The sequence below is a fragment of the Cervus elaphus genome, chromosome X (assembly GCF_910594005.1).
Source record: "Cervus elaphus chromosome X, mCerEla1.1, whole genome shotgun sequence".
Lineage (NCBI taxonomy): Eukaryota > Metazoa > Chordata > Mammalia > Artiodactyla > Cervidae > Cervus > Cervus elaphus.
The window spans coordinates 117,811,162-117,823,999 of record NC_057848.1 but is presented as its reverse complement, the minus strand read 5'-3'; the positions used below and the strand labels follow the sequence as shown (position 1 = coordinate 117,823,999).

At 40.8% G+C, this 12,838-nt stretch overlaps 1 protein-coding gene and 1 pseudogene across 1 annotated transcript; both read left to right on the top strand.

Moving 5' to 3' along the window:
- The window catches only part of LOC122690454, a 56,964-nt pseudogene that overhangs the window by 36,962 nt on the left and 7,164 nt on the right, over positions 1–12,838 (top strand).
- On the top strand, positions 2,345–3,331 carry LOC122689558 (casein kinase I-like). Its single transcript, XM_043896118.1, has one exon. The coding sequence runs from the start codon at positions 2,348–2,350 to the stop codon at positions 3,329–3,331; it is 984 nt and encodes a 327-aa protein (XP_043752053.1). The 5' UTR covers positions 2,345–2,347.

The following is a 12,838-nucleotide window of genomic DNA, read 5'->3' as shown; positions in this document are numbered from 1 at the left end:
TATTATAAACAGTGCTGTGATGAACATTGGGGTGCACGTGTCTCTTCCAGATCTAGTTTCCTCGGTGTGTAGGCCCAGGAGTGGGATTGCTGGGTCATATGGCAGTTCTATTTCCAGTTTTTAAAGGAATCTCCACACTGTTCTCCATAGTGGCTGTACTACTTTGCATTCCCATCAATAGTGTAAGAGGGTTCCCTTCTCTCCACACCTTTTCCAGCATTTATTGCTTGTAGACTGTTGGATAGCAGCCATCCTGACTGGCGTGTAATGGTACCTCATTGTGGTTTTGATTTGGATTTCTCTGATAATGAGTGATGTCGAGCATCTTATCATGTGTTTGTTAGCCATCTGTATCTCTTCTTTGGAGAAATGTCTGTTTAGTTCTTTGGCCCATTTTTTGATTGGGTCATTTATTTTTTTGGAATTGAGCTGCAGGAGTTGCTTGTATATTTTTGAGATTAATCCTTTGTCTGTTGCTTCATTTGCTATTATTTTCTCCCATTCTGAGGGCTGTCTTTTCACCTTGCTTATAGTTTCCTATGTTGTGCAAAAGCTTTTAAGTCTCATTAGGTCCCATTTGTTTATATTTGCTTTTATTTCCGATATTCTGGGAGGTGGGTCATAGAGGATCCCGCTGTGATTTATGTCGGAGAGTGATTTGCCTATGTTCTCCTCTAGGAGTTTTATAGTTTCTGGTCTTACATTTAGATCATTAATCCATTTTGAGTTTATTTTTGTGTATGGTGTTAGAAAGTTTTCTAGTTTCATACTTTTACAAGTGGTTGGCCAGTTTTCGCAACACCACTTGTTAAAGAGGTTGACTTTTTCCATTGTATATCCTTGCCTCCGTTGTCAAGGATAAGGTGTCCATAGGTATGTGGATTTATCTCATTAACAGAGGAGCCTGGTAAGCTACAGTTCATGGGGTTACAAAGAGTCGGATAGGACTGAAGCGAATTAGCACACAGCACTGGCCAAAGAACCTAGCATGTCTCATACCTACCTGTTTAAGAAATGAATTCTAAGTATTTCCTAAAAGAACTAGAAGATTTAGAAAAGCTAATTTAATTTTAATTTCTGAATAATGATTTACTGATTGAATTTAACACATGATGAATAAGAGAAATGAATAGCTTTAAATATTTTTACCCTGCACAATGTTAGGTATAACTAGGTATTTAATAAGCATAGCATATCACAGCGAAAATCATTCAAGACAACTAACTTCCTAGTTCTCTTCCATCCAACCACGAGTGCTGACCATGTCACCTTGAATGGGATGGTATTGTAACAGGGGTCATCGAGGACGTCACTGGAGACTTCAGCAGGGAGGAGTGGCAACACTTGGACCCTGTACAGAGGTGCCTGGGCCAGGATGCGACACTGGAGACCTACAGCCAACTGTGTGCAATGGGTCAGTAAGCACAGCTGCCCTCTGCACTTTCCAGGGGCCTCAGGGAGGCTGCTTCCGTTCTCAGCTGCTGAATGCTCTGGGGCATCTGAAGTGTATAATGGTGTCATCTTTGATTTGCCTGAGATACTTCAGTCCTTTTATACTTCTTTGATTATTACTCTATTCCCAGGGAAATGGGATTACTTTCCTGAAGAGCAAATAGGGGCGTGGTTGAAAGGCCCTGAAACCCAGTTAACTGGACCCAATCCTGTATCATGTCCTGTTCACAGGTAACCAAGCTCGCAAACCAGAGGTCATCTTCAAGCTGGAGCAAGGAGACGGCCCATGGACACTGGAGGAGGAAACCCCACATCACGGCTGCTCAGATGTGTGACCTGAGTAGCTGGGGGACGTGGAGTAGATCTGTTTTTCTAGGACAGGCTGATGCCTTCTAAAGACTCTGAAGATAACCTGTCTTGAAGGTTCTAAGAGCGCCCGTGATTCCTTTCCCAGAATTCTCTGCGCCATGAAGCACCTGCCGGGAACTCGGGGCACTTTGTGTTGGCTGCAGCCGTTATAACAAGATGGCAGCGCCGGCGGAGTGACAAGGGTCCCTCCTGGCGGGAATCGTCATCACTGGTGGCGGTGGTATCGCCGCCATAACTTCACAGCTCCCCTTTACCAGGCCCTGAAGTCGTCGCCAGAAGCCAGAGTCTCAGCCGGCTAACGGTGAGAACCCCCTCAACGGTCGGTGGGCTGGTGAAAAGACATCTGACAGTAGCGGTGGTCAGGGTCCCCTCGGCCGATTCTGGGCCCTGTAACGCTGAGAAACAGCCAGCGTTTTCTGTTTCCTGCCTGCCTTCACGGCCTTGCTCCGTGGACGAGCCCGAGGGGCGTCCATCGTCCCCTTAGAGGTGTCGGAGCTTAACCCCAATCCTGTCTTTGTCTCTCAGGATGGCGAGCAGCAGCGGACTCAAGGCCGATTCCATTGTCGGAGGGAGATATAAACTGGTTCGGGAGATCGGGTGTGGCTCCTTCGGGGACGTTTACTCGGCGATAGACCTCACCAACCACGAAGAAGTGGCGGTAAAACTAGAGTCACAGGATGCGAGGCAGCCCCGGTTGGTATATGAGAAGGAGCTCTATGATTTTCTTCAAGGTGGGGTTGGCATCCCCCAGATACGGTGGTTTGGTCAGGAAGCGGACTCTAATGTGCTCGTCATGGATCTTCTGGGACCCAGCCTTGAAGACCTCTTCAATTTCTGTTCAAGAAAGTTCACTATGAAAACTGTACTTATGTTAGCTGATCAGATGATCAGTAGACTCGAATATGTGCATACACACAATCTGATACATAGAGACATTAAACCAGAAAACTTCCTAATGGGTACTGGGCAGCAGTGGAAGCAGTTATTCCTTATCGATTTTGGTTTGGCCAAGAAGTACAGAGACCCCAGGACGGGGCAACACATACGGTACAAAAAGGGTAAAAGTCTCACTGGCACACCTCTCTATGCTAGCATCACTGCACATCTTGGTCGACAGAGTCGCCGAGATGACATGGAATCATTAGGATATGTTTTGATGTATTTTAATAGAGCCAGCCTGCCATGGCAAGGACTACAGGCTGCAACAATGAAGGAAACACTTGAAAAGATTAGCGATATGAAGATAACCACACCTGTTGATGTTTTATGTGACGGCTTTCCTATACAATTTGCCATGTACTTAAAGCATTGTCGCGCGCTGTCCTTTGAGGAAGCCCCGGATTACAGATATCTGAGGCGGCTATTCCGCCTTCTTTTCAGGACCCTGAATTACCAATATGACTATGCATTTGATTGGGTAGTGTTAAAGCAGCAAGCAGAACAGCAGGCTGCCTCTTCAAGTGGGCAGGGTCAGCAGGCCCAACCCCCACCCCGCAGGCAATCAATCTGAGGAAACCAAAAGTGAAGCCAAAGGTTCCAAAGCATGAATCAAGGAACAGAGGACACAAAGCAGAAGATTGGAGCACCAAATTCATTTCCCTATAAACTGGCTCTGGTCAGCAGAGATATTCTCTCCTCAGTTGAAGGCTCTGTAGTTAGTCAAACATGGTATCCGGTTTTCTGTTTCACTTTTTCGAGTGGAAATGTTCACTAAATGCTTCACATACACAAATGGGTGGGAAAATTGTGCCTATGCCAATTTTAATTAAAATCTTTATTTTGAACTATACTGCTTTGAGAGGTCTCATTGCAGTTGCTATGGTTGTTAATGCATTCTGAGGGTTTATCCATCCCTGGGGTTTGCAAGTTGTTCACTTAACACATTCTTAGAGTGATTGGCTACTTGTTTGCAAGTCAGTTGTTATGGAGGCAGTCAAAGATTCCAGTGTTTGATCATATGAAAGACTGTGCCTGCTTACCTGTGCTGGAAATAACAGCCTCTTAAGTGAAGACTGAAGAAAAACTTAGTGACTACTAGATTATCCTCAGGACTCTGCATTAATTCTCTAATGTTCTTGGTATTTAAGAAAAAGCATATTTGTCACAGAATTTTAGTTAACATCTTACCTGTATATATGTTTAGATAAACTAGTCACTATAAACATCTACATGATGTGGAATTTGTTTTTATTTGGAAATGAGAGCTTTATGATTTACAGATTCATTAAAAACTGTATGGGGAGGGAGGTGGGAGGGGGGTTCAGGATGGGGAACACATGTAAATCCATGGCTGATTCATGTCAATGTATGGCAAAAACCACTACAGTATTGTAAAGTAATTAGCCTCCAACTAATAAAAATAATCCTATTTTGCATTTTATTATTTTATGCCTATATTTTCCCATTTAAATTGGAATTTCTCAAACTTATTTGGTAAATAAAAATCCTTATAATCTTAAACATTAAAAAAATAATAATAATAATAATCACAGAAAAAAAAAACTGTTTCTGTAAAAAAAAAAGTCTCTAAACTTTTAGAGTTGGTTAGGCAGAGTTAACAGAAGCCCCTTTAATACTTAAATGCCATCTCCTAGTATGACCCATTGTCTTCTTTGGCTTTCTGGCAGGAGAGTATTCTGCCCTTCTCCCCCCAGGCCTGTACTCTAGATCATATGTCACACTACCGTCTCAGGACCTTGCTTTCTTAGTTATATTTTTCCTTCCCTACTATTTTGTGCTGCTTTTGTCCTGCCCCCCCCACCCACCATACTATTTGTCCTTATGTATTTGGATTTCATGGATCTGCTTCCTTGCAAAAGAATCAATTCTGCCCTTGCTCCTGCCAATCCCTTTCCATTTCCTCTCCAGCTTCCCAATGTCATCTAAGGCCAACCTCATTTTGTTTTACATATCTCAACTCTGACATCAGATCCTATACTCTTGCTCATCACCCTATACCTCATTCTCAGCTGCTAACTTTGTGGTGTTTTAATTTCTCTTATAATCAGCTACTTTGAATGTTAATTGTATCTGTCATCCACATGGGATTCCATTCTGTGAAGTGCTTCTTCTTATTGGTCTATCCATTTGTAACTGTAGATATTTTGTGTTTTCCTTGTTGATGAGCACCTTGTTTTCTTTTTACAAACTTTTTTCCTTCCATTCCCTCTAGCTGAAGGGCCCTGTCTACTGTCCTCTGCTCTTCCCTTCCTTAAGGGAATCTCCCATCCATTCTGAACACGTTTTATTTTCCTATTCTACTGACTCATATAGTGATCCCTTCAGTCCTTGCATTATGACTGTACCTTAGTACCAAAATTTACCTGTGTAGAGTGACATTTCTCACAGCTGTGCACTTCCTTCATTCTGAATATATTAACTGTAATCATCGTTGCCCAAATCAGATATTGTTCTCCAATATTCTTCACTCTGCAATTCCTCTTTTTTTCTCTTTTTGAAAGTGTCATTTAAATGACCCCCCCCCCTTTTTTAAGTCCCATCTATGTCACCACAAAACAAGTCCATATTGTATCCTGATTGGATTATTCTGTTCTTAATGGGATAACTAATTCCATTTTTTGACAAGTTCATTTGAGGTGCTACTGACAGATTTCATTGCCTAAACCATGGCATTTATCTTGTACTAGCCTTATGAAATAAAATTGCACTTACTACCTATTATGTAGCACATGATAATTAAACTTTCCTCTTAATGACAGCAGGCCCCTTATTGCCAACTCAAACGTATATCTCTGTATCTTCCACAACTCATGTTTAACTCCAGTTTTCTTAAAGCTTCCTACATAGGAAATTTCTCTCTGTGTCTAGGCTATTGATTATTTAGGGCTCTATTTAGATACAGGCTTCACCTGTTCCAAAAAATTGGGCCCTTAATCACTCCAGTATCTAATATTCTTTTCCTTTTCTCACCCCCACCATCCCATAGAACTCAGAGCAAATAAAAATTTTCCCCCTTTATTTTAATTTTTAATTTAAAATTTTTGGAGAGATGACACATTGACAAACTTTGATTTCAGATGTGTGAAAGAGTACACACTAAAACATCTTACTCTCACCTCTACTCCCCGGTTCTCTTCCCCAGGGCCTACCAATGTTAATCATTTTGTACATTCTTTCCAGAAATATATCTTTAAAAATAATGTTTTTAGATTGTGTGGTACATGATTATATTCTATCCTATACCTATGAGAAAACTTTAAGAATAAAAAATTAATAATATTTTATCCTTAAATTTTGTAGTAGAAAAATGGAGGAACCAGTTCAAGTACTGACATTGATAGTCTTTTGGAGATGTTTCAGTGGGTTTTTTTTTTTTTAAAGCATGTTACAAAGAGTTCAAAGAAACAGATTGTTAGTAGGAAGGAGGGAAATGGCTTGAAAACGAAAAAGAATTCAGACTTGTTCATTAATCACTCTAGTGAAGCAGACAACTCTCACTCAGAAAGCATCAAGGTGGACAGCATAGATAATGTCTGCTTTTAAAATGCAGAGAAAATTATGGCTCTCTAAAGTTGTGGTGAGACTGTGGACTAATTTTCAGAGCACAGTGCTCTTAACTGATCTATGAATCACATGTATATTTTGAACTGTCACAAAGAGCAGAAAGAGCCAAATTAATGGAATTAGTGTATGTGAATAATTATTGGATTGGGGAATAAGTTGGACATTTTGAGGACGCGTTCATGACTAGTGGCTTCCCTCATAGCTCGGTTGTTAAACAATCCACCTGCAATGCAGGGGACAGTGTCCTGATTCCTGGGTCAGGAAGATCCTCTGAAGAACAGATAGGCTACCCACTCCAGTATTCTTGGGCTTCCCTTGTGGCTCAGCTGGTAAAGAATCTGCCTGCAATGCGGGAAGCCTGGGTTTGATCCCTTGGTTTGGAAGATCCCGTGGAGAAGGAAAAGGCAACCCACTCCAGCATTCAGGCCTGGAAAATTCCATGGACTGTTCAGTCCATGGAGTTGCAAAGAGTTGGACACGACTGAGCGACTTTCACCTTCATGACTGGCAGAATACAAACTCACATTCACAGCTATGTTTCCAGACTGATGACTCTATTTGTGTGCTTATAAGGAAGTCTATGGGCTCAGACTGTTAAAGATAATTATTTTCAGCACAGGCATTAACTGTTTACATTGAATAGTGTTGGCTGTAACTAAATATTATTGGCTCTAGTGAATTTTGTACATATATACTAAATGAAGTAGAAAGTTGGGAAAAGTCTCAATCCATGCCTACGAATTGGGATGCTTAAGATCTATAGAATAAATGAAATGAGGCTTGTGGATATAAAGAGTACACCATAGGAGTGAAAGAATAGTAAAGTTTGGCAGAGATAAGACATAGTTCTAGATTTCACTATTTTAGCCTAACTAAAAGAGGAAAACAAACTGGATTTCATGATCCTATCAGGCTCAGTATTTTAAAATTTGGTATAATGGGATAATAGCATAACTTATTCATTCTATTTAATATTAAAACCTATTGTATTTCATCTTCTGTACAAAGCATCAGTGATTTTCCCTTCCAGGTGAGTCAGTACGTTGCTTAGAGTAAAGCTGAGCTGTTGGAAGAACTAAATGGGTACTATGTAGGTGCGTGTTTAGTCACTCAGTCGTGTCCGACTCTTTGTGACCCTGTGGACTGTGCCCACCTGGCTGCTCTGTCCATGGGATTTCCCAGGCAACAATACTGGAGTGGGTTGCCATTCCCTTCTCCAGGGGATCTACTTGACTCAGCGATGGAACCCATGTCTCTTGTGTCCCCTGCATTAGCAGGTGGATTCTTTAATCATCTGAGCCACCAGGGAAGCCCCCAAATGCGTACCAGAGTCTATGTAAGTGGAGACATGCTGCCTTGTTTTAATCTCTCCTGCATATGACCCATATCATCTTGAGAAAATTATTTACTTGTTCTGGGCTTTAGTTTCCTCTTTTAAATAATATGTAATAGTATCTAGCTCACATGGTTTCTGAGAGAATTAAATGAGTTCATATGTGTGTACACACTTCTGTGTCACATAGAACAGTGCCTGCTATGTCCTAAAAACTATAAGTACATAGCATAAATGAAGAACCATAGGAGTGTTTTCTATCATCATCATCATCATCATCATCATCATCATCATCATCATCATCATCTGCTTTCCCTGTGTCCAACCTGGATCGGTTGCATGTAGCTTCTCTATATTTGGCTAACTGTTCTAAGTTTGAATTTTGCCTTCTTTTTCTCCTAAAAGAGAGAAACCTGAGATTGAAATCATACAGTAGATTACTGTAAAAGCTTCATTTCACAATGAGAAACTGGATGAATTCAAGAGGAATTATTCATTGTTTCTTTTTAATTAAAATGATTATTCATTTTAAATAAAAACTGTGACAATATCATGACCAGATAAATATAAGGAAAACCAAAATAGACATTTGTGTCATGTTGCTTTCCTCAATAAGAACACATTGAATAAGTATAGAGACTGTGAATGTAAGTACACTGGAAAAATAACTTATATGAGCCCATAGTTAGTTCTTAAGAACAACCCCTTAAAGCGATTCATTTGGAAATGATTTGAAGTGTAGGTTAAACTTACAAGTCCTAATAGAAGTAACATAAGAAAAACCTTGAGACGTATTGGTTGTAGTCAAATTTTACTGATTCCTTTTTCTATACTAACTATATTAATTCTCATCTAAACGAGAAATTCTGTGAACCTAATCAGTGTGGGAAAGCCCTCAGCCAGAAATAAGAACACATTCCTCATTGAAAATTTCTTCCTGGGAAGGTAGCCTATGTATGCAGTGAATGTGGAAAGGTCTTCACTCAGAAGCCACACCTCTTTGTCCAGCCGATTCTGTGGGAAAACCCTATGAATGCAATGAATGTGATGAGAGTTTCACTCATCAGTCAATAGTGAGGTTGCATCAGAGAATTCATACAGGAGTGAAACCCTACATATGCACTGAATGTAGGCAGGCTTTTATCCAGAAGACCCACTTGATTGCACATCAAAAAATTCATAGTGGAGAGAAGCCATATGAATGCAGTGACTGTGGGACATCTTTCCCTTCCAAATCAAATGCATGAGCATAGAAAAACTCACACAGGGTAGAAACCCATACCTGCACAGATGTGGGAAGGTCTTCACCAGAAGATCAAGTCTCCTTATCCACCAGAAGACTCAGACTACACAAAGAACTTATGTTTAAACTGAATGTGGAGAGGGCTTCACTTAAAAGTCAGTCTTGATTACATATCAGAGAATTCATACTGGTGAAAAGCCTTATGAATGCAGTGACTGTGGGAAAATCTTTACCCAGAAGTCACACCTCATTGGACACCTGACTGTTCTTACTGGAAGGAAACCCTCTGTATGTACTGAATGTGAAATACCCTGAAGTCCCTCGTGACCACTCTGACACCTCCCCATTCTTCTCTAATGCTATCTTATCATTGGTAGCTTGTGAACCTCTCTGACTTCCCCATTCCTCAAATCATCCAGTGGTACATCTCAGAAGGGGGACTGTTCCATCCTAAATTTCCACCCTCTCCCATAGTTGTATGTCTTAGAAGATAATTTCTCTGTCTTGCTCCCATGCAATAAACTGAGGGTACCACTGTGGAACTATAAATATCACAGATCTCTCTACTCAGATCCAAACACCCCCCCTACTCCTACTCCAGGAATCTTTCTGGACCAGGAATCAAACCTATGTCCCCTGTGTCCCCTGTGTTGGCAAGTGGATTCTTATCCACTGTGACAACTTGCGAAGTCCAAATGAGTTTTAACCCTAGTATAAAACATAGTATGCCTGTTATTAAATACCTGATATAAAATAACATTTTGTAGGAGAAAATATAATTGAGATTTCTGAAATTCAGTGTTCATGCAGTAATAGTTGTTCTTTACTAAAAATGAGGACTACATAGACAAATGAATGGATAGAGAATATGTGAGATACATATATATGTGAGAACCATTTTCTAGAAGACGGCTGTGGCAGATCTTACTATAATACACTTTCAACAAGATTACTGTCGATAACACTCTGTCTTTTTCATTAGGCCATCCAGTTTACACCTGTTGTTTGGTATAACCATTATTACTATTATTAATGGCTGCATTGCACAGCTTGTGAGGTCTTAGGTCCCTGACCAGGGATTGAACTCAGATCCTCAGCACTGAGTGTGTTGGATAGTCCCCCAACACAGTTATTAATGATGCCCCTTTCCCATTCTAAAGTGTCCTGATTTAGATGATAAAGTATAAGGTTAACTCAGCTACACTCCATAAGGAGATCAAACATGTTTTTTAAACTCAATTATCAGGAAACATTTATCCTGGAAGAATTGGCATATTTTCTACCTGTGACCAATGTTACTCTTGCAAATGACTGCATTTCTTTTCCAGCTACATCTAATAGGAAGGTAAGAAAGAAACTTATAGCTCAATTGTATTTACTCTGCAGGACTATCGGGCACAGATGTCTACAGTCAAAATAGATGCTGGTGCTGACTTTGTTCATTCTCTCTATATCTGCTCTGACCTCAATTTATAGAGTCATACCTGGACATTTTGTTTCAGGGATTTTTAAAGGCCCCCTGAAGACACTGGGAAAGCAATGGATGCAAAAAAACACAAATACATGAATTAATGATAGCTCATTAAAAACTTGCTTATTTCCTGCTTTTATTGGGAAGGAGCTTGGTCTCTGAAGTCAGAAGCATTGTAGAGATCAGATCCACCAGCCTGAAAACACCCACACTTCAGCTGGGGGTCACATCCTGTGGTAGACCCAAGGAGCACCACATTTCTATGGTCACAAGCTTTGTATCTGCAACTGATATGACTGTGTGACACTTAGAAAAGGCAAGTTTCTGACTGGGACCAAGTGTACCAACTATCTCCTCCCAAGTCACTAAATATCTTTCCTTACACCCTGACCCAAGACTTCAATTTCTAGAAATCAGCCACGTATATGCACAAAGATTTAGATGCAGAAATGCAACTACAGTGGTATTAATTGTCAAAACCAGGACTATCCTTCATACATGTTTACTAACAGTATCAGCACAGTTCATTTGCTCAGTTGTGTCCAACTTCTGTGACCCCATGGACAGCAGCACACCAGGCTGCCCTGTCCATCACCCACTCCCAGAGCTTGCTAATACTCAGGTCCATCTAGCTGGTGATGCCATGCAACCATCTCATCCTCTGTTGTCCCCGTCTCCTACAGCCTTCAATCTTTCCCAGCAACAGAGTCTTTTCTAATGAGTCAGTTATTCACATCAGGTGGCCAAAGTATTGGAGCTTCAGCTGCAGCATCAGTCCTCCCAATGAATATTCAGGACTCATTTCCTTTAGGATGGACTGGTTGGATCTCCTGGTAGTCCAAGGGACTCTCAAGAGTCTTCTCCAACACCAAAGTTCAAAAGCATCAGTTCTCTGCCCCTCAGCTCTCTTTATGGTACAACTCTCACATCCATACATGACTACTGGAAAAACCATAGCTTTGACTAGACAGACCTTTGTAGGCAAAGTAATTTCGCTAATTTTTAATATGTTCTCTTAGATTGTCATAGCTTTTCTTCGAAGGAGCAAGTGTCCTTGAATTTTATGGCTTCAGTCACCATCTGCAGTAATTTTAGAGCCCAAGAAATAAAGTCTCTCACTGTTTCCATTGTTTCCGCAACTTTTTGCCATGAAGTGATGGGACAGGATGCCATGAACCTCATTTTTTGGATGCTGAGTTGTAAGCCAGCTTTTTCACTCTCCTTTTCCACTTTCTTCAAGAGGCTCTTTAGTTTCTCTTTGGTTTCTGCCTTAAGGGTGGTGTAATTTGCACATCTGAATTTATTGATATTTCTCCCCGCAGTCTTGATTCCAGTTTGTGCTTCATCGAGCTTGGCATTTCCCATGATGTACTCTGCATAGAAGTTAAATAAGCAGGGTGACAGTATACAGTTTTGGCGTACTCCTTTCCCAATTTGGAACCAGTGTGTCCTTGCATGTCCAGTTCTAACTGTTGCTTCTCAACCTACATACAGATTTCCCAGGAAGCAGGTCAGGTGGTCTGCTATTCCCATCTCTTGAAGAATTTTCCAGTTAGTTCTGATCCACACAGTCAAAGGCTTTAGCATAGTCAATAAAGCAGAAGTAGATGTTTTTCTGGAACACTCTTGCTTTTTCTATGACCCAACGGATGTTGCAATTTGATCTTTAGTTCATCTGCCTTTTCTAAATGCAGCTTGAACATCTGAAAGTTCACGGTTCACATACAGTTGAAGCCTGGCTTGGAGAATTTTGAGCATTACTTTGGCAGCGTGGGAGATGAGTGCAATTGTGCAGCGGTTTGAGCATTCTTTGGCATTGCCTTTCTTTGGGATTGGAATGAAACCTGAACTTTTCCAGTCCTGTGGCAACTGCTGAGTTTTCCAAATTTGCTGTCATTTGAGTGCAGCACTTTCACAGCATCATCTTTTAGGATTTGAAATAGTTCAACTAGAATTCCATCACCTCCACTAGCTTTGTTCGTAGTGATGCTTCCTAAGGCCCACTTGACTTCACATCCCAGGATGTCTGGCTGTAGGTGAGTGATCATACCCTTGTGGTTATCTGGGTCATGAAGATCTTTTTTGTATAGTTCTTCTGTGTATTCTTGCCACCTCTTCTTAATAGCTTCTGCTTCTGTTAGGTCCATATAATTTCTGTCCTTTATTGTGCCCATCTTTGCATGAAACGTTCCCTTGGTATTTCTAATTTTCTTGAAGAGATCTCTAGTCTTTCCCATTCTATTGTTTTCCTCTATTTCTTTGCATTGATCATTGAGGAAGGCTTTCTTATCTCTCCTTGCTATTCTTTGGAAATCTGCATTCTAGTGGGTATACCTTTCCTTTTCTCCTTTGCCTTTAGCTTCTTTTCTTTCCTCAGTTACGTGTAAGGCCTCCTCAGACTACCATTTTGCCTTTTTGCATTTCTTTTTCTTGAGCATGGTCTTGA

Bases quoted from the DNA above. Each gene is read 5' to 3' on its own strand.
- LOC122689558 (XM_043896118.1), top strand. From the start codon at position 2,348: ATGGCGAGCAGCAGCGGACTCAAGGCCGATTCCATTGTCGGAGGGAGA.